At 36.8% G+C, this 20,303-nt stretch overlaps 1 protein-coding gene and 1 long non-coding RNA gene across 2 annotated transcripts in view; one reads left to right on the forward strand and one right to left on the reverse strand.

Moving 5' to 3' along the window:
• Nucleotides 1-20,303, forward strand: part of LOC133523840 (uncharacterized) — a 65,409-nt gene that overhangs the window by 21,773 nt on the left and 23,333 nt on the right. The window lies entirely within an intron of this gene.
• On the reverse strand, nucleotides 546-20,151 carry LOC133523838 (prolactin-releasing peptide receptor-like). Its single transcript, XM_061859587.1, has 2 exons — nucleotides 18,092-20,151; nucleotides 546-5,315 (listed from the first exon to the last, which is right to left on the reverse strand). The coding sequence occupies exon 1, from the start codon at nucleotides 19,477-19,479 to the stop codon at nucleotides 18,094-18,096; it is 1,386 nt and encodes a 461-aa protein (XP_061715571.1). The 5' UTR covers nucleotides 19,480-20,151; the 3' UTR covers nucleotides 546-5,315; nucleotides 18,092-18,093.

Consider the following 20,303-nt stretch of genomic DNA (forward strand, 5'->3'; position numbering starts at 1 on the left):
TTTGCCAAAAACTAAAACTAAAGAGATTGTATTTGAATAAAAACTAAATGTAAAAACAATATTATGAATGTGTAAACCGAGCACTTTCATTTGATATTCATAGAGATTATAGAAATATTTTATTGATGGCAAAAATATACAGATAAAAACAGGAAATAAAAGAAACTTATACATAAGATTACAACGTATAATATTACATTTCATGACACATATTAGCCACGAAATGGTCCCGACTCAAATTTCAACTGTTCTTGCAAATAAGATGACCAGAATAGCAAGACCCCTCGCAAATAGTTTTTTGGCCTTCTTTTAGATCCATAACCATCAAGCCTGCTCATAATTTAATGTCTAAAATATAATGCCCTCAACTACAGGTTAACCCAATTTCATTTAAATTAGAAACAATTTACTTAATTTATTGTCCATCAAACTATCCTCTGATAGTCCAGCTTAAAAACATCGAAATGCCAGAGCTTCGAAATGTAACAACTTCCCTTCGCTTTGCTCGCTCGTTCGATAACTTAGGTATAATAAAAATAAATGTACAAAACATTCAGCTTCATTTAATCATCAATCATTTTTGTACAACAACGAACATATAAACTATACAATAAACTATTTTCTACTACAAGATGTTTGGAAAACTATGTATGTACATTTATATTCGTTAAATCACATAACAATCAATTTAGCATAAATTTTATTTTATACATAACAAATACAACTAGTTACACACCTGATTGATGTTTTGTAACAAACACAAAATTTCAAACGTTTTATTCTTTACGTGCATAGGTTTGTCAAATCCGATTAAAACATATATTTTTATATATTTACAAGTTCTTCTATGCATATAAAGATTTTTTTTTTAGATTTTTTATTACCACTTCGGTGGTAAACAAGCATACGGCCCGCCTGATGATAAGCAGTCACCGTAGCCTATGGACACCTAGATGGGAACTATCTCTTAACTTTATGGCCTCCATTATAGGTACGAAATTAGATTTTTATTTGAAACAGTCAAATTCAATATTAATGTTAGTGAATGTGAAGTAAAAAATATATATAATAAGGAAGAAAGTTTCTAATAATAATTGAGTGCAGAGGAATAAAAAGATTTTTTAACTGCAGTTGTTTAAAGACGTAGTCATTAAGACTATTATTAACATAGCCTCTTTGCTGCATTTGTAAGCTAATAGTTTAGCTGACTGCGTACATTAAGGTCATTGCAGCTGGAAAAATTGATAAAGGGGAAGAACCTCTTCTACAAAGGATAACGGATTGCCAATGGTATTACAAATATGAAAGAGAGAGTGAGAGAGAAAGAGAGAGATGGAGAGAGAAAGAGAGATTCGGAGAGAGAGAGATAGAGATTAATATTGATTACAGACGGCTATGAAAATTACACGTGTCAAAAATGTATGATGACCATACCCCGCAACTGAACTAGCAAATGTATGGCAAATGACACATCAGGCTTGTCATTACTACGAATAAATTATAGTACAAAAAATATTTTCTTATTTGTTTTGAAACACGCCAATATTTTCAACCAATAAAAATTCCATATTAATATTCGAAAGAAATACCTAACGAAAAACGTGATTTCATAAGATATGTTTTCTTTGATATCATATTAAACCAGGCTATATCAGAAGAGGCTCAATAAGGTTTTCGTTCAATGTTATTAATCTTACAAATTAAGTTTAAGGAAAATGGCTCATCATAATCACCAACCCTAAAATAAAACTGTCATATGCCACGGTTTTGCCAGATCCGTTGCGGGGTCTGATGATGACTCTAAAAAGCTTAATATAAAAATTCAAAATATGTATTTGTAGTTAATTCACTAGAAACCCCGCAGCCGTCAGAGCACAGCCGTACATTTAATAATTCCATTAACTTTAATTAGCTAATTTTCAATTAATAATCCAATTCCGATGTCGGGCACAGTTGAGAGAAAGTCCCTCTTAAGATAATTTGCGTAATTAAGTTTGAAATTTGGGCTCAAACGTTCGTTTAAAAACATCAATCTAAAAACACATCAAATACATTAATAATTAAACCGTTATAAATTTATTTTACGGTACATATGGTGCTACTTTACCGCACTAGTACGATACATTTTAAAGGGTCATATTTACTCTAAAACTTTGAACGATACATGTGCGAATACATGTTTTAATTTATCGCCACTCGTTGAGGATTTTCTATTTTTCGCACTTGTATCGTAATGTACTGTTACGTTAATACTAGCCATTTATATAAATAAATGCACAATATATAAATAAAGGAATTATGAATTAATTTGTGAAATAGGCCTTCTGGATACTTGCTTATGGGAAATATTTACAATATCTAGGATTAACATCTGAGTCTGACTAGTATTAATAAACGTGATAATAAACTACATTTTTATACAGTAAGTAATTTTACAGCTGAATAAACTGTACGGTCACGATCTTTAATTGTTGACTATCTACGGTTAAAGGTCCAAGCTAATTTTGTTGTCATGTGCTAACGCTATGATATATTATTTCCGATGCAAAGTGAACTAAATAGCTCAACAATTTAGGGCCGTGGCTACGTTTATAAAGATGACTTTTATAGAAAACAAAGTGATGGACGGCTCAGACCGAACACGGACCGGTTGTACCGTGACTCTCGTGAGTCATCCTGTATTCACTAATTACATGTTGTTAATGAATATGTTTTCTTAGTTTTTATGAAGCGTTAATCTACATCTTTTTATTTAAAGTAGAGATTGCAGAGCTTGAATATAAATTACAAAACCAATCAACTATTATATTTTTTGTCAAGATCAAACATCTGAAAAGTAGACACACGAAATAAGACATCATTTTTGGCTTGTTTTGTGTCTTCAATGAGTTCCATTTATTCAACCAGTACTTTATAAATTACAAGAAAAAAGGCCTGTTTTAAACTTAAGTTGGTTTTAGGTTTGACTTTAAGAGTCATTTGAACCTGCCGCCAAAAAGCTGCTCCTAAAACGAAGTTACTCTCATTCTAAAATAACATGAACTTTTACGTGACATGTATGTATGTCTTTGTACTAGTTTTCGTTGCTAAAAATGATTACAGATACAAAGAATAAGCTTTTGTAACAATAGTACATTACTATAGAGGCCGGGAAACGTAGGGTTGCAGGCCAAGTAGATATAGACGGCTGAGCGTAGCGAAGCCGGATAGAGATACGCGGCCGGCAACTCCGTTTCTCGCCGAGATTTGTATAGAGCTTTTCTCAAACTTGCAATTGAAACAAAAATGTAGTCAATTTGTTTTGTGGCGACCTACTCGGCTCGCCACTCTACCAGCGGTGTACAACTTTACGCGCGGTCCGCGCGCCTGCGCGATGCGCCACCGCCGTTGCTTAGCAACGAATATGCACAACAAATCACCGTACCGTACCTATATTTGTTGATAGTTGAATGCCAAGACGTTGTGTCACAATTTGACGTTAAAAAACAAAAGAAAGTTGCTTTACAGTCCTAGGTGTGTAAGGCAGTATGAAATTCCTTTACATATCATCTTCATTCATCGCACCTGATATGTAGTATTTCCGGACCTAATTTGACGTAAGTCATGTCATCATTTTATAGCAAGTTCGAGATAAATACATTTTTGTTACAAACTTTTATTATTGACTGTACTTTTCTTTCCACAGGCAACTAATACTCATCGACACAATTCTCACAACCCCAAACACAATTAGGTTGCGTTGATTTATCACAGAGCTACAATGGCTACCTTCTGTCTCCATCATCAGATCAGCTCGATGGTACCATAATATTACATTAACACCCGACAAAGAATTCAATTGGCACACATATTATGTAGTAGTAGTGTGCCAATTGAATTCTTTGAAAACTGGAAAGTGAAACATGTTTACATATGTACAGTCAGCATGAAAAGTAGCGGATCAAATAACGCTTCATAAGTATCTACCATTCTGTAACAGCTTAACAAAAAGTGTTGTTGTTGTTGTGTTGTTAATATAGAACAACTTAGACTGTAAAAGATATATTTTTGAACGCGAATTTTAGAAAATTATCTACATTTGGAAAAGTTATCCGGAATATCAGATACTTTTGGCGCGTTGTTTCATCCGCTTCTTTTGATGCTGACTGTACAATTTATTACAATTTTTATTGTATTAAAATTAGTATCAGACATAAGTATTATGTTACTTGAAGGTTGTTATCAAATTTCATGTTTGTAGGCGGCGGCTGTTCGTATGACCCTTAACACATTGAGTGCCGGGAACCCGCTTGGCGGGCGCTCTGTTCGTAGTCGCTTTCCTTTACAAAGCGGGAAACGCTAGAATCGGCTACGCGTGTAGCGCTACGAAAACGTTGGCAGTGAATGTATTAAGATTATTCGAAACAACGTACGTACGGTTAAGCTTTAGCTTTTTAATAGTATTTTATGCAATAGTACTTGCTACTTGCTAAATTAATTTTTTGGACAGTTTTTTCTCAACTTTGGCCACCGTAGCCTACGGAGACTAACAAGCAACGCTAATCGGTCTTCGTAGTCTATGGGTGTTGCTATATTACGGGTGTCACATGCGTGTTTCTGACTTATGAAGTAATTATTTTTACTATGCAACCAAATGAATATTTTGTAAGTTGGCATCAATGCACTTAGTTTAAAACTGTATTCGTTTTGGTTTTGTTAGGTTGGTAGCCATTAATCGCAGTAACGTTATAGCGTATAAAAGCACAAGTGCTGTTATCAGGAATAGACAATATAGACTTTTCTTGAAACCTTTTATGTATGTTCTTATATTCGTGTTAATGAATGCATAAATGACAGATAACAGTAGAGGAGTAGGAAAAAGAATTAATAAATCTTGACAAAATAACGAATGACACAATAATTCAAAGAGATTTTTTGTGGGTGCCATGTGATAATGCCTAAGCTCAACATACCCGCTTAATATATTTTCCATTCATTCCATTATTACTATTATAATCTAAGTCATACACGAAACATTTTGAATATGGAATTATACAGCTACAAACATTTTTATCTATTCTATACGACGACTACATACCTATATCATTTTATAGTAATGCTAATTTTATATTTAATTAATAAGTAAACATTGTTTATGTCTAATTTTATAGGTACCTACTTACTTTCATATATCACAATACACATTTCCATACCAAAAAAGTTAAATGACGTCTTGTATCACTTAAGTTATATGTAGAATTTAATAAATTACGTACATTTTAACAACATAAGTCGATGTAATTTAAGAAAGTTTGAATGCTCGTTGTGATCAGTTCCTGAAACAAGAAAAATAAAAGATTAATAATAAGGAAACACTGGTCAAGTTCGAATCGGACTCGCGCACCGAGGGTTCCGCACCAACCTGTAGGTATATATTATTATATGGTGTAACTAAAAATGTAAGGTTTTTCCTTTATCTGTGCTATAAGACGTTGCTTCGTATCAAATTTTAAGATTCTTGAGTTCACAGAAAGTACCCTGTAGGTTTTGATTCCCTTGCAAGTGTCGAAAACGGCTGTATCTTTTGATTGCGTTGGCTTAGAAGTTTGATCTTTTCACAGCTCCAAGGGACAGTAGACCTGAGTATTTGATATGAATTCCAGCTTGATACCTCCACGCGTTCCTGAGAAAAAGGGTCTTGACAGACAGACAGACGGACGGACGGACAACAGTGATCCTATAAGGGTTCTGTTTTTTCCTTTCGAGGTACGGAATCCTAAAAATGGAGTAGAACAATTTGAATAAAAACTCCCATCCTGCTATATAAGATAGAGAGACTGTAACCTCAGGGAGCTTGAAACAAAATCTAGTTATGGGCATTCTAGGGCAGTGTCTTACCTGAGCGAATAACTCACGAACGCGAAGCGGCGTGGCGCGGCGCGGCGCGGGTGAATTCAATCTTTTGATACCTATGGAAGTGTCCTACGTGGGCAATCTCCGAATACCGTTGGGCCGCTGTTCCGCGCCGCATTCGCGAGTCGTAAGCTATGCTGTAGTATTTTATTTTATTCGGAAAAACAACAGCTTAAGTAAACTAAAACTAGGTTAACATAGATAATGTATCAGAGAAGCCAATTACAGGTTTCCACAGACAGGATACAAAGGTAGTCATATTTCAGGTATGGTTTAGAAAAAGCATTGTAAATTATGGCGTCAGATATCTTGATTTATATCGGCAATACATCACTCAGGAAAGTATTGAGTGCTAAACTGGTTGTTCATGGCATCTACTTCATTTCTGTAGTTGCCGTTACACGATTGGTTAACTTCTATAGTAGAAAAAACCGTATCAAAGATGCTCTTTTTAAATCAACATTTTCATTGTACAGGCAAACGGGACCAATTCAAATCTCTAAATGTTCTATGTAGATTAGTGTAAGCACACACTTCAAAACTGTATTTGTGATTTTTGGATTAATTCCTAGTTCTTTATTTTAAACGGTAAACCCGTTTTGCCGCCTAGTGCAAAAGCAAATTCACTATGCGCGTGATAGCCGCCCTGTGGTTGTGTGACGTCACGACCCCATAATGTAAACAAACAGGTTCACTCTACTTACAGCTCGATGAATAAACCAGTTTGTATTTGACCACCCAAAAGCTCTGACGTTTTATTTATAAATACCTAAGTGCCTATATAGTTAAATATATACCTAAATCATATTAATTATCTCACCCCTTCTGTCACGCGTAGTATTGGGATGAGCGCGAGATTTAGGAAGCAAGCAAGCAAGCGCCGCATTTTTTAATTTCATTGTTTAACAATTGCGAAGAAGCGGTGGTGGCCGAGTGGATATGACGTCCGACTTTCAATCCGGAGGTCGCGGGTTCAAATCCTGGCTCGTACCAATGAGTTTTTCGGAACTTATGTACGAAATATCATTTGATATTTACCACTAGCTTTTCGGTGAAGGAAAACATCGTGAGGAAACCTGCATGCGTCTGGGAAGAAATTCAAAGGTGTATGTGAAGTCCCCAATCCGCATTGGGCTAGCGTGGGGACTATAGCCCGAGCCCTCTCGCGCATGAGAGGAGGCCTGTGCCCAGCAGTAGGACGTATATAGGCTGAATTATTATATTATATTTGTTTAACAAGGCCTGAAGAGTTGGCGAACGCAAAATTGTATCTGTAAATTGAATTTTAACACGTTTTAACCAAGAGCAAATAACATGATATTCACACGAAAATATTTTATGACAGAAATATATTTTGAGAGTAATTGAGTTATACAGCAATTCTGTAGCAATTTCGCGCGGCGTGCAATATATTTTTCTTCTTTGATATCTGATAATTCTTATGTAGATAAGAAATATTAAAGCTATCTTTTCATTTTGGATAGTAAGCGATATTGAAATAAATGAATAGAAATAGATAACTATTTGGCTAACTGCCAAATGTGCGGGATATTCCCTGAATCCCGATTCGGATGTAATAACTTGTTACGATTTCGATCTTTTTTTGATACGACGTTGATGATTAATCACGTGGGCGTAGGATGAACGCCAATAAGGGGTCATCCATTCATTACGTCACACGAATATACTAGGGTTTTGAGTTTTGACCAATAACCCCATAATATTGCAAACCCCTCCCCACCTGGTGTGACGTAAAATTTTTGACAATTTGATTTTCAACGAAATCGGCAATACTAATGAATATTATTGGTATTAAAATATTTTTAATAAAAGAAATGTTAGTAATTTTATAACACTAAACTAATTAGGAAAGTTAACCTTTGCGCCGGGGACAACTCGGGGGGGTCTTTTTGACTAGACTTAAGTTTTTTTTTTTTTTTAAGTATTTTTTTTTGTGTTATTTTATGACCATATATTTCTGTAGATAATATATAATAATTTTATTAGGAAAGAAAATTACGCGAATAAAAATGATTTTCGTTCCAAAGACTCATTACTGCCGGAAGTTAAAGTGACGTCACTTTAACTTCCGGCTACAGCTAACAGCTTTAACAAACCTTAATATCGTATCAAAACCAGGTGAAAATCATAACAAATTGTTAAATTAGAACCACTTCCTGTTATCTTAGTAGTTGACTTGACCAAAATCTCATCAATATGAAGGCGTTATTAGATTCCTTGTTGTAGGGACAGATTCCTAACCAGTCAACGTATAAGATGCTTTTGATAGTCCGTCTTTGATCTTAGAGCAATTACATACCGTAAAACGGGGTCACTAGAAATCGAGGGGTGAATAGAGAAATTGTGTTTTTTTTTCAAGTTGTTTTTTTTTAAAACTTGCATCTCTATAATTAGAGTTTTTGGAATACATAAATAGAAGCCTATTTATACTCTACATTAATACCAAAATAAGATATAAAATTGCCTAAAAGTTATTTTTTTTTAACTTTCACATGATTCCTCGCCGAGGTAAGAAATTATTTTAAGCAATAAATATTGTGATATATACATACTTAGCCTAAGTTCGATAACTAGATAATATAATTTCTGTAGCACCTAAATAATAATATGACCAACCATCTCTTCAATTAAGCATTTTTTGCAAAAAAATATAAACAATTTTACATGATGACGTGACGTCTGACCCCCTTCAGAGGACACGCATAATAATATGAGGTGAGTAGAAACGCCAGCCATAGGGCGTGGTTAGATACAACAACGGGGTGAAAAGGAAACACTTAAAAACACGAAAAAAGGAAAAGTAGAGTAATTAACTGGGGTGAAATGCACCATTTTCTGTCTGCATTCGAGCGGGTGCCTATCACATCCCTTGGTTAACAATCTACTATTACGGTTGGTATGCGAGAGTAGGAAGAACGAACTATACAACCACACATACTTGCATAACCCTTCATATCGACTTTACCGTAGCCTAAACAGGCACTTATTTAATAACATCTAGAATTTTACGAGTTTTATGTATTGGCCGTTTAGTTTTCGTAGCAGATTGTACAACGAGGACATAAAGCGATCCATTTTTATCCGAGGCAATTTATTGATCCGAGCGCCGCGAGTACTAATATAGTCAAGTATAAAAATTGACTTATGCCTGAGTTATACACTCTGAGTCTGCTTTTCTCTTCGATTGCGAGCAAATTAAATACCCATAACCCCATAATATTGCAAACGCCTCCCCCGCCCCTGGTGTGACCTTCGATTGCGAGGAAATTAAATACCCATAACCTCATAATATTGCAAACCCCTCTTCCCCCTGGTGTGACCTTCGATTGCTAGGAAATTCAATACCCATAAGTCCCATAACCCCATAATATTGCAAACCCCTCCCCCCCTGGTGTGACCTTCTATTGCGAGGAAATTAAAAAAAAAAAACAATATTTTAGTTTATTTTGCTGTATTTTTTAAGAATAAAGAAAATCGTACTCAGGCCGGTCGGGGGCGCACCTGTTGCCAATTTTATGCCGCTTACACGCGACTTAAATGTCAATTGTACGAGTATGAGAAGTGAAAAGATAGTAAGTTTATGTTTCAAGTAGAATGAATGAATGAATGAAAGTTTATTCACAAGAACATATAGGCATATATATATATATATACAGGGTGATTCAGGAGACGTGAGCAGGATCAAGCTTGAGCATTCAGTAAGTTATAAGCAACTGTTTCGTACCAGTATTTGTGAGATTAACGTTCTTTTATTTTTTTACTGTTAAAAAAAAATGTTATAATTTATTTACGCCATGTATGGTCACCCTATTTGTTTTATCCATAACAAGTGACAAATTGATTGTCATCGGAGTCTGGTTACTTTTGAAAAATCGTATCTCACTCAAGTGTGACATTTTGTTTTCTTCATAATCAAACTGCTGTCATAGCGGTTAAAGAGGTTTTATCTTTCTTAATTAAGTGTTGTAGGGTGTCCATGATTGTAGATTATCAAATTTGTCCTTCCCAAAAGTTAAATAACAGAAATAAAGCGAGATTGTTTTACTTAAATATGATGATGAACGGTTCATTAACATTTACTGATTGTGTAGGCTTAGTCCTGCTCACGTCTCATGAATCACCCTGTATATATAAACAATTAATATATGTGTACAATGGACATTTATGTCGCGTGTAAGCTGCCCGAGAAGATTTAAATTCCCCCACTATCCAATGAGGGTATTGAGTATTGGGTTTTAGAGGGAGGTTAGTATTGCACTTGTAGATTTATTTACTTTTTTTTTCCTACGACCCTCCTGTCTTCCCTTTTTCCTTATTTTATGTTTGTACGGGTTAAATTCTGCAAGTTAAATTTGACGCACTTCCCGGTTTCCGATGAAGCTGAAAATTTTGTATGTCGGGTGACAATGCAATACTATGGTACCATCGAACTGATTTGATGATGAAGACAGGAGATGGCCATAGGAACTCGGTGATAAAACAACGCAACCTAACGCAGCAGCTTATGTAAGCGAATAACTCTTCTCTCTAACTAGGACACTTCCATAGGTATCAAAGGATTGAATTCACCCGCGCTGCGCCGCGCTGCTTCGCGCTCGCGAGTTATTCGCTGACGTAAGCCGCTGCGTAACTGTTTGGGTTTTTTAGAATTGGTTCGATGAGTATAAGTTGCCTTAGAAAAGAAAAGTACAGTCAGAGATAAAAGCTTCTTTTTTTTTGCCAAAAACTTATTAGGTATTATTCTATATTTTAAGTAGTATTATAGATTTTTCAGGTAGAAAAGATCTTTGTCTAGCCCTTTCTTTCGGCTCTTTGTAAATTAATTTTGTGCCAAGCCAATTATCAAAAAAATAATAACAAATAAACAGAATTTTACACAAGAATAATTATTTTTAATGAGTGAATTCAGAAAAGAAAATAGTTGAAACCTTAGCTCCAAGTCAAAGCTTTTGTTTACGAGATTATTGTTAGGGTTATGTTTTTTTTTTTAAATTTAATTTATTTAGAACACAAACGATCACTTACACAAATGGATTTGAAGTACAATGTAGAGTACTTAACATACTTAAGGATCATAGACCTGGAGGTTCATTATTAAGTACATAATGTTAACATACATACTAACAGCATAAAGAAAATGAAATCATGAGCCATACTTAAATTCTATTTACTAGTCTTCAGAGGAAAAAAATACAATTAGTGGTAATACAGTAAGCAGGTTTGACATTACTTGGGCCGTGGAAAGAGCGGCCCTTAGGGCGGCGACGGGGGTTATAGACCTCTCGCTACACAGCATAATAGCGGCGATGCTGGGTAGCGAGAGGAATTGGGAAGCGGTGGCCTCCTTCTGCGAAGAAGTCATGTCGCAGAAGGAGAAGGCGGAGAGGGAGCGAGAAACGTCTGCTGACGCGATTCCTCTCCGTCGCAGGCGGCAGGGCCAAAGGCAGAGAGCGCATGCTCGCCTCGAGCCTTAGGGCCAGCGGGCACTGGACCCGCATTGCACAGACGTCGTCGGGGGGCGGGGGATCACGCGTTTCTGATCCCCCCCTCCATTGTGAGGGTGCCCTGGCGTTAAGCTGGGGCTGCCGGAGGGCGCCGTGGTGAATGTCATCATCGATCCCAGTGCGCCCTCATTAACGGCAAAGAGGGTGAAACGCCGGAGTGGGTTTAGTGGGTAGGGCAAAAAAAAAAAAAAAAAAAAGGTTTGAAATTACTGTCTGTTTCATTAATTATCGGATATGTTGTACTTACACGTTACAATACTTGTTATTTAGATATTACGTAACAAAAGGTGTACAATTTCAACGACTAAATCTATCAATTTTACATTTTTGGTCTAAAATCGTTACGGGCTCATAAATGAATAACTGGTAACTTTTTGTTCTTTATGCCCAGAGGGCCTACCGCGACCATCGCAGTTCGCAAATTGCAAACATCTTTCTCTATCACTCTAACTATGGCTTATTTGGAGTAAAATAGAAAGATTCCTGCAATTAGCAAGCTTCGGTGTTCGCGATAAGCTCTTTGCTACTCTAAGGTGAACTTGACTGGAAGAGATCGCCTGTTACTACCTTTATTTACATTGTAAATATGTTTTTTTTTTGTAGTGCAATAAAGAATATTTACTTACTTTCTGGTCCAAAGCTCACAATTTTTCTTAAACTTACGCATCTGATACAGACAATGAATGGTTTGTCTAAAGTGTTTGTGTCAGGTACGCGGATATTTGCTTCTGTTCGTTTTAATGTCGATAATTTCAACTTATTTATTCATCGATTATAGGTTCGTCTGTCTTCGTCCTCTTAGCTTAGACCCACTAATTGGCAAGCCTTATTTAGCTTAAGTTCAGACCTAGTAGGTCAATGTGACCGCACTTGACCGAAGTAACATATATAAGTCATCCTTTATCTCCATATTTTACGGTAAGCCGGTACAATATACCTACGTCAGATCCATGGTGTCCAATTTCGGTGTAATATAAATCAATCATAGCCATAACGTAATCAGCCAGATGCATAGATCACTTCTCCTAGACGGAACATGAAAACAAGTGCCCATCACATAAAAGGCCAATTCAAACTGATGATGGATATCATTCGATACCTCCCTCACGCGAGGTATGAGTGGCCGCTTGCGCCTTTCGGCTGTAGCGGTTGTGGCGGGTTGCTCCCCACCGATCGATGGGGAGGTCAATTGGCCGTCGTGTGGGGGACGGTGTGTGCTGCTGGTGTAGGCCAGCTCTTCGCTACCGATCGTTACCTTACCAAACCCCACGAACCCTGGTGATATCGTTTGAGCGGGACCAGGTTTCGGGGCCGCGGTGAAAGCGACCAGTAGCTTAGCAGGCGTGACAATTCAAACATCTCGCTCGCAGCTATACTTGTACCGACAAGTACGAACGAAATGCACGTTATATAAATGACATCATTATAATATCATTATACGTTTGAATTGGCCTGCAAGCAGGGCTGCGCGGGCAGGGCAGGCTTAGAGGTTGATGGCGGAATGACATGGACATCTTCCTTAACAACTGCCTCGAGTAAGCACTAAACAATCATGGAAATCAAGGGAAGAGGCCTTTGCCTAGCAGTGGGATACGCAAATAAGCTAAACAAATATTTTTTAATCATTCACTTGAGCAGTATATCGGCGAACCTCTTCAACATAATAGCACCTATCTGTCCGAAAGAGGCAACAAGAGTGGTCATTTCTCCATACAAACGTACTCGACTGTTTCCTCCTTCCTTCCAGATTCTTATTTTTACCGTTATGAGCAAAACTGTCCTAAAAATAGCATCTTATTAAAATGTGGAAAAGTTGATTTCGATCAAATGTACATGATACTACACAACAGTACCTACTCCTGGAAATTTGCTACAAATCCGAAAAAAAGAATCATATTAGTTACTTAGCATTTACTATTTTTTAGATTTTGTGACCAAAAACTGGAAAATATGTCTAAAACTATTGGACAAAATAAAATGTCATATTTTGTACACAACTGTATAACCGGAGTCTATTGGAGGTTATCTAAAGCCAAGCCCGAGGCCAGAAAGTCTCCAGTTCCCAATTCAATCCCGCAATTACTTTCCACAAAAATCAACGCTATTTTTGTCATCAATAGTGATGTGACTAGGGAATAAATCGTATTATTTGATCAAATATTTTTGGACTCGTGTTTTAAAAACCCGACCGTCCAGTGGTGCGTTCATCAGGGGGATTGTGTTTTCTAATAAACCTATTCCTTTCTGTACAATCAGTTAGTATATCAAAGCTGTCGTCGTACTTATTCCTTAATTTTTGATCTGCGTGTCTGGTTCGTTTCGGGAGATAATTAGTGGAAATATTTACAAAAAAAATGCTGAATTGGAATTAACCTCAAACCACGCAAATATGCCAGTCTCGACAGTAGTTATATTTTTGAGGAATTTGGGTCGAAACGCTGGGGCCGTGGGGGCCAAGCGCTTGCCAGCTGTACAAGGACTTAGCGGCGCGCCTTACAGTTACAGTTGGGGAAATTTGGTAACATCACTAGTTACCAAATTTCCCCAATGCCTGATAGTAAATATTTGAAACTTTTCCAAGCTGTTTACCGTCCCGTCGTCTTTGTTTAACTATGGGAGTTTTCGAGAAATAAGATTTGACTCAATTGCTCTAAATTATCCTAAAGACAACAGAAGTACCTATGTAGGTGAAAGTAAAGTTGGTGATGAGAATATTTTTTTTCACGCCACTGCTTGGAAATGAGACAATAGATGTCTAAATCTTGACTAGAAAGTAGCGCTTAGCAGCACACCTGAACCAACAGTTCAACAATGTTTTAGTTTTAGGTACTACGCTTATATATAAGAGAGGTGTGGGCACTGTTAATGTCACCTCGCTTTGTGTGGTAGGGCACAGCACAGCGGATGTCATTCCAGATCTAGAGCAGAGCCCAACTGGGGAAGTACCGCCACCTTACAGAAAACCGCAGCCAATTAACACTAGACCCTACTCATAGTGTTGTGTTCCTGCCGGTGAGTAAGGTTGCTAGAGCTCAAGGGTGCGGAGTGTTAGGGTCGGCAACGCGCATGTAACTCCTCTGGAGTTGCAGGCGTACATAGGCTACGGAGACTTACCATCTTACCATCAGGCGGTCCGTATAAAAAAGTATATTTACTTGACTATCCTTTCAGGCTATTGAATTTGTGTGTGTGTGTTTTTTTTATACTATGCTATACTACGACGGTGGCAAACAAGCATACGGCTCGCCTGATGGTAAGCAATCTCCGTAGCCTATGTACGCCTGTAACTCCAGGGGAGTTACATGCGCGTTGCCGACCCTAAACCCCCCCACCCCCCGTTAAGCTCTGGCAACCTCTGGTGTGTGTTGGTGTTTGGAGATGTTTAGCTGTTAGTGTTCTGGAGGTCGATTCTAATTTAACAATTTGTTATGGTTAAAAACTGGATTTGATACTTTGACGATCGTTGTGATGATTGGCACGCATCACGCATCTCCCGCACGACTTTTACATTATTTTGCATGCCCAATCATCAGAAGCAGTCTTCAACGTCGTATCGAAACCCATTAAAAAATCGGGCTCCTGTGCAGATCAAAGTACTTCCGACTACAAAACAAAACAGCACAGCACTTCACCTGTTTTTTTAACCGACTTCAATTCCATAGGAGGAGGAGATTCTGTATTCGGTTGTGGCTACTTTTTTATGTACGTTTACCGATTACTCCAACACCCGTTGTTCAATTTGGGTACTTAATTATTTTTTTATTTGAAAGGAGTTCCTCCAAGGTTCTCCCGTATTCATTGACATTTAGATTTTATTCTAAGATTCTAGACATTTTTTATACAATTTTAGTGTTTGACGATCCTTTATGAAATTGTTATTATTAAGTTTGACATCTCTTTAATACACTATAATTACATAATAAATTGCTTTGATATTTAGATTCAAATTATATTTGTAAAACTTGACAGCTTAAATATGATTGTTGCTAGGCCTATTTGAATAAATAATATATTGACTTTGTACCAATTAGTTCCTGATGGTACTTGTCCTCAGTTTCAGAAACTATACCAATAAATCTGCCGGAAACTTATGTTATTATCAAGTTTTGAGGGTAGTTTATAAAGTTTAATTAACGATTTAATTTGCTGATAACACTGGAGATATTATCAGGATTTCAAGGTTACATTTGGACGGCGACTGCCCCAATGTGATACGATATTTTAAAGGTAAAGCTAGTTTTAAACAAGAAGTAACGGGGCAAATATTTATTTGTCGAAATATTCAACTATTACTTACATATTCAAAGAGTCGCCAATCTTACGCGAAGACGTCTCGTTTCGAAGTGTCAACTGTGAACCTTAACCGATCGGTTGTGACGTAGCCATTCGTTCACTATGACGTTGGCTAGCAAAGTGTTGCCAATGCAATATTAATAGTCACGTAACAAGACAGTAACACTTAAGTAGTGTTACTGTTGCACAATCTAATAGATTGCCCGTCCTATAACAAAAGTGCGCCCAAAATCGGACTGATTATAAGAATTGAATTGAGAAATAATATGTTATTATCTTATTACGTATACTAGGTATATTTTAAGATATAACCACCCAAGGTTTCTCCTGAATACAGCTATTCCGCTAACATTATGCTTTGGTACATTCAAGCATCCATTAGCGGCTGCTATGAAGCTCAATTTAAAAGTGATCACTTCATCTATAGTCTGCCTCTTTCGCACTTACGAAATATTCATATACTAGATGGCTTTCCTGTGCATTCTTGAATTATCTGTACTTCTTAAAGTTACATTCGGATTGTGATTGATTGCAATAGCTTTAAGAGGCTGTCAATACCTAAAATGGGCACACTGTATCGTCGGCAAGGGAATAATAAGAAAACTATTGAAATAAAAAAAATGTGAATTCTTTGTGCAATAAGTTCTCGTTAGCGGTATAAAAATAAATGTTTTGAAATTTGAATTGCAGGCCCATGACTCCCATGAGTCATAAAAATAAAGACGTAGAACTGTTTAATGGTGATTTTAAAACCAAATTTGCAATTATTTTCTATCGAGCCGATTTTTCTATCAATAACGCATCGAGTACGACTACGGTCTTTGAAATATAATGGATATTAACTGTTCGCTTTACTAAAACAAATAGTTTTTCTTAAAAAACTGCTTAATTAATTTCAAGGACGTTGGGTGTTAACGTAAGGGCTCCTCTACACGATGGCCCAGCGTAGGCCAGTCCAAGGGACGCAGCTATGCGGTGAAATGAGATAGCAATATCACTTGCTCCCTCTAACGCATAAATGCGTCCCTAGGACTGGCCTACGCTGGGCCATCATGTAGAGGAGCCATTACTGCTGGAGCATTGAAGCGGGCGACGTCACTGTCAGTTTTATTGATTCCTTGCGTTAAATCTGTTACTTATTTTATCAAGTTGATAACATCGGAGCAGTAACTTTGCAACAGTAAAGCTGTTGCAGTCAGAATCCAAATGTTGCCTTAAAAATGGCATTAACAGTTATCTAGGGACTAAAGGACACAACGGTACTTTAATAGGTATACATCGTGTTACACCAGCCACTGAAAGTAAGGTGGGTACACGTTGTATAGATCACACTGAGCAACTTTTACGATGAGACTAACCCCGAAATCGCGATAAATAAATTGACTCTCCCAAACAAGATATCATCAGCCAGCCAAAATGTACCAGAGATTCAATTTTTTTTCACGATATCCGGGTTTGTCCCATAGTAAAAGTTGCTCACTTATGACCTATACAACGTGTACCCACCCTACTGGCTGGTGTAACACCACGTTGTATAACGTTTTAGTTAATTTGAATTTAGTAAGTCAGTAACGAATTGTCTTTAAAATTGTACCGAAAAACGCTGAACTAATTGGGATAATTTTAAGCATTAGTCAAATAGAAGTTCATTAACATTTAATGCATATAAGTAATACTGTCGTAGTATTCGCTAATAGAGAGCAAAATTATTTACAAGTACATCTTCTTATCTTCGAGTATACATTTCGCGCTAAGACAAGTTTAATGTCACGGACTGTTTGAAAGAGACAAATATTATACAAATTAATGGTTCCAGCTGGCGTTCTACATGACATTAAAGCTCTTAAAGGATCCACTACGTATTGGATATATTATCCCCACGCAAGCCTATCAAAAGACCGGGATTTATAGGCCCGTGAAATCCAAGGAGATACAAATCAATATCAAAGGTGTAACAAAAAAATAGGCATATTTGGTAGTGTATTTTGATTAGAAAAAATAAGAAGAAAACATTTTGATGCGAATTGGTTTTTCTATGGGACAGTTTATCTAAGTCAGGCAACTCTCCATACAAAAGCCAAAAAAAAATCACCATACAATTTTTTCCTTCTTCTTTTCCTAATCAGTACAGGATACTGAATATCTTAGACGGATTGCCACTATTTTTATTGCACTGCGTAGTATTTATTGATTTATTCAAATGTTAAAATCTAGATAATTAGATTATAGAAATGGGATTTAATCGCGTATTGACAACACTGACCTCGAAACGTCGGTGGTAAATTTAAAACTCAATACGCGATTGAGTCCCGTTTCTATAATTTAATAATGTGTAAAAATCATGAAAGTTTAAATCAGTGTTTAGATAGTTAGATACTCACATTTAAAGTACAACAGATTTGCCATCCCTAGGCTCACTCAGCTGCGACTCTTCATCTATTAACTGTAGATTAACATTTTCGTTCTTTGTGTTGTACGAAGCAGAGATTGGTTTATCCTCTAGTATAATATTTTCTATTTCGACCCCGTCCTTTCTACCATTCCCTTCCAACATGCGATGTTTTAATGATGGTCCTCTATTGAATGAAGAAGCGAGTAAGGTCTCCTGAATGGTATCGTTGCCATTGCAAATTTTATCCGACTTATGCGTAGGCATACGACCTGAATGGTAACTGTTTCTGACTCCTCCAGTAGATTCAAAGAAAGGTAAGACTTGCTTGAACTCTTTTCTAAAGTTTTCGTTCAGCCAAGCGTACAGAAATGGATTATAGCACGTCGAAGCCATCGCCATTGAGTGAGCAAGGAAGAACGACATATAATAATAGTTCCACTCTGTCATCGCCGCGTAAAAGTCATTGAATATATTGATTACATTTATAGGAAGCCAGGAAATACCAAAAATAGCTACCATGGAAATGAGCATTCTGTTAGTTCTCTTTTTTCTATCTCTATCAGCTTCTTCTCTCTTGGTGTTTTTAGCACCGGGTTTGGACCTGGCTCGGTCATTTAATCTTATACTAACGCATGTATAACATATGGCTATGACTAAAAATGGTATGACAAACTGCAGCACGCTTGTAAACACTCCGAAGATTTTTCTAGATCTGTCAGCGGGCCAGCTTTCTTCACAGTAAGTCTTGTTATTCGTTATTTGTATACCCATGAAAAGGCCATATGGGCATGTGACCACTAAGGAGAAGATCCATATGAAAACTATGATGAAAATACAAGTATTTAGCTTCATTCGTGGATGGAAAGGATATATGATGACAAAGAATCTATCAATTGCTATTGAGGTGAGTGTCAGCGTGGAAATATAGACGCTTGTCCCTTGAGCATATGGCATAAGATGGCAGAGTAATCTTCCAAAAACCCACCGTCCAAGGAAAGTGTACATTGGCGTTAGAGGCACCGCAAAAATGCATAGCAGTATATCAGACAATGCCAGGTTGGTTATGAAGAGATTGGTGACCGTCTGCATAGCTCGGTTTCTGAACACGACGAAGCATACTAAAACATTTCCAAATACGCCTAAAATGAAGATGATAGCATAGAGGATGCAGAAAGCTACTTGGACCACTATAAAGTCTATGAGATCAGTTGTTTTGTTGACTTTAGGTTCATCTATGACGTTGAACACATCGCCGGTGAGAGTTTTTGTGAGAATTAAGACTCCTGGGACGTGAGAGGCGTTCATACTGGTGGCATTTTTCGGGTCAATGGTGGAGATGACGTCATCTTGGATGGTGGCGTTGAAGAGGGCCAGCATTTTACGTCATCGTGGCGGACGCTCGGGGAAACTGCTGCCAATCCATCTGCAAAGAAAGGAAAGGGTGATAAATTGTTAGTTGAATTACGAGTACCGTCGTAAAGTGCCAACTGGGAGTCAATAAAATTGTACTTCGATAGCCTGTAAAATTGAGGTCGAGGTCGCTATTTAACGATATTTTTGTAAAGACATTTTATTGGACACGTGCAATGAATGTAACTACGCGAAATAGAAAAAAAATGTTTTTATTTTTTTGCGCTTCTGACACTCGTTAAGAATATGTTTCTTACTTCAAATTCATTAAGGTAGACGTCATATTGCTCGTCTCTGTTCCAGTACATGTATTATTGTCATCTTAAAATACTGTCAGAACATAAAGTACCTTATTGTTAGTGGACTGCAATGTGTCATATACAATTAATTTTCCAGGAATTGAGTCTTGTTTTTAAAGTATTTATCGCTTAAGCAATTAAAGTGTCGTTACGAAGCCAATGATAGAAGAATGTGTCAATCATGTAGGTATATCGTTAGGTATTGTAATGATTATCAAAAACACATTTTTACAATGAATTTTAAGCAAAATTTGAAAAAAAAAAAAACTTATTTATATTATACTTAACAAAAAAATTATAAGCTTAATAATTATCAAGTTTTGAGTGAATAAAATACATTGTTAATTCGACGTTCAGTTCAGATCATGACAGTAATGACTCATTACTGTCATGATCATTACTAATGAGGCGGCGAAATAGAAAAAAAAAGGAAATAATGTACAGTCGGACCAGGCTGATTTCATGCCAAGTGCTACTTCAAGTATGGAGATT

The sequence above is a fragment of the Cydia pomonella genome, chromosome 12 (assembly GCF_033807575.1).
Source record: "Cydia pomonella isolate Wapato2018A chromosome 12, ilCydPomo1, whole genome shotgun sequence".
Classification (NCBI taxonomy): domain Eukaryota; kingdom Metazoa; phylum Arthropoda; class Insecta; order Lepidoptera; family Tortricidae; genus Cydia; species Cydia pomonella.

Coding starts and splice junctions, on each gene's coding strand:
- LOC133523838 (XM_061859587.1), bottom strand. CDS start 19,479: ATGCTGGCCCTCTTCAACGCCACCATCCAAGATGACGTCATCTCCACC.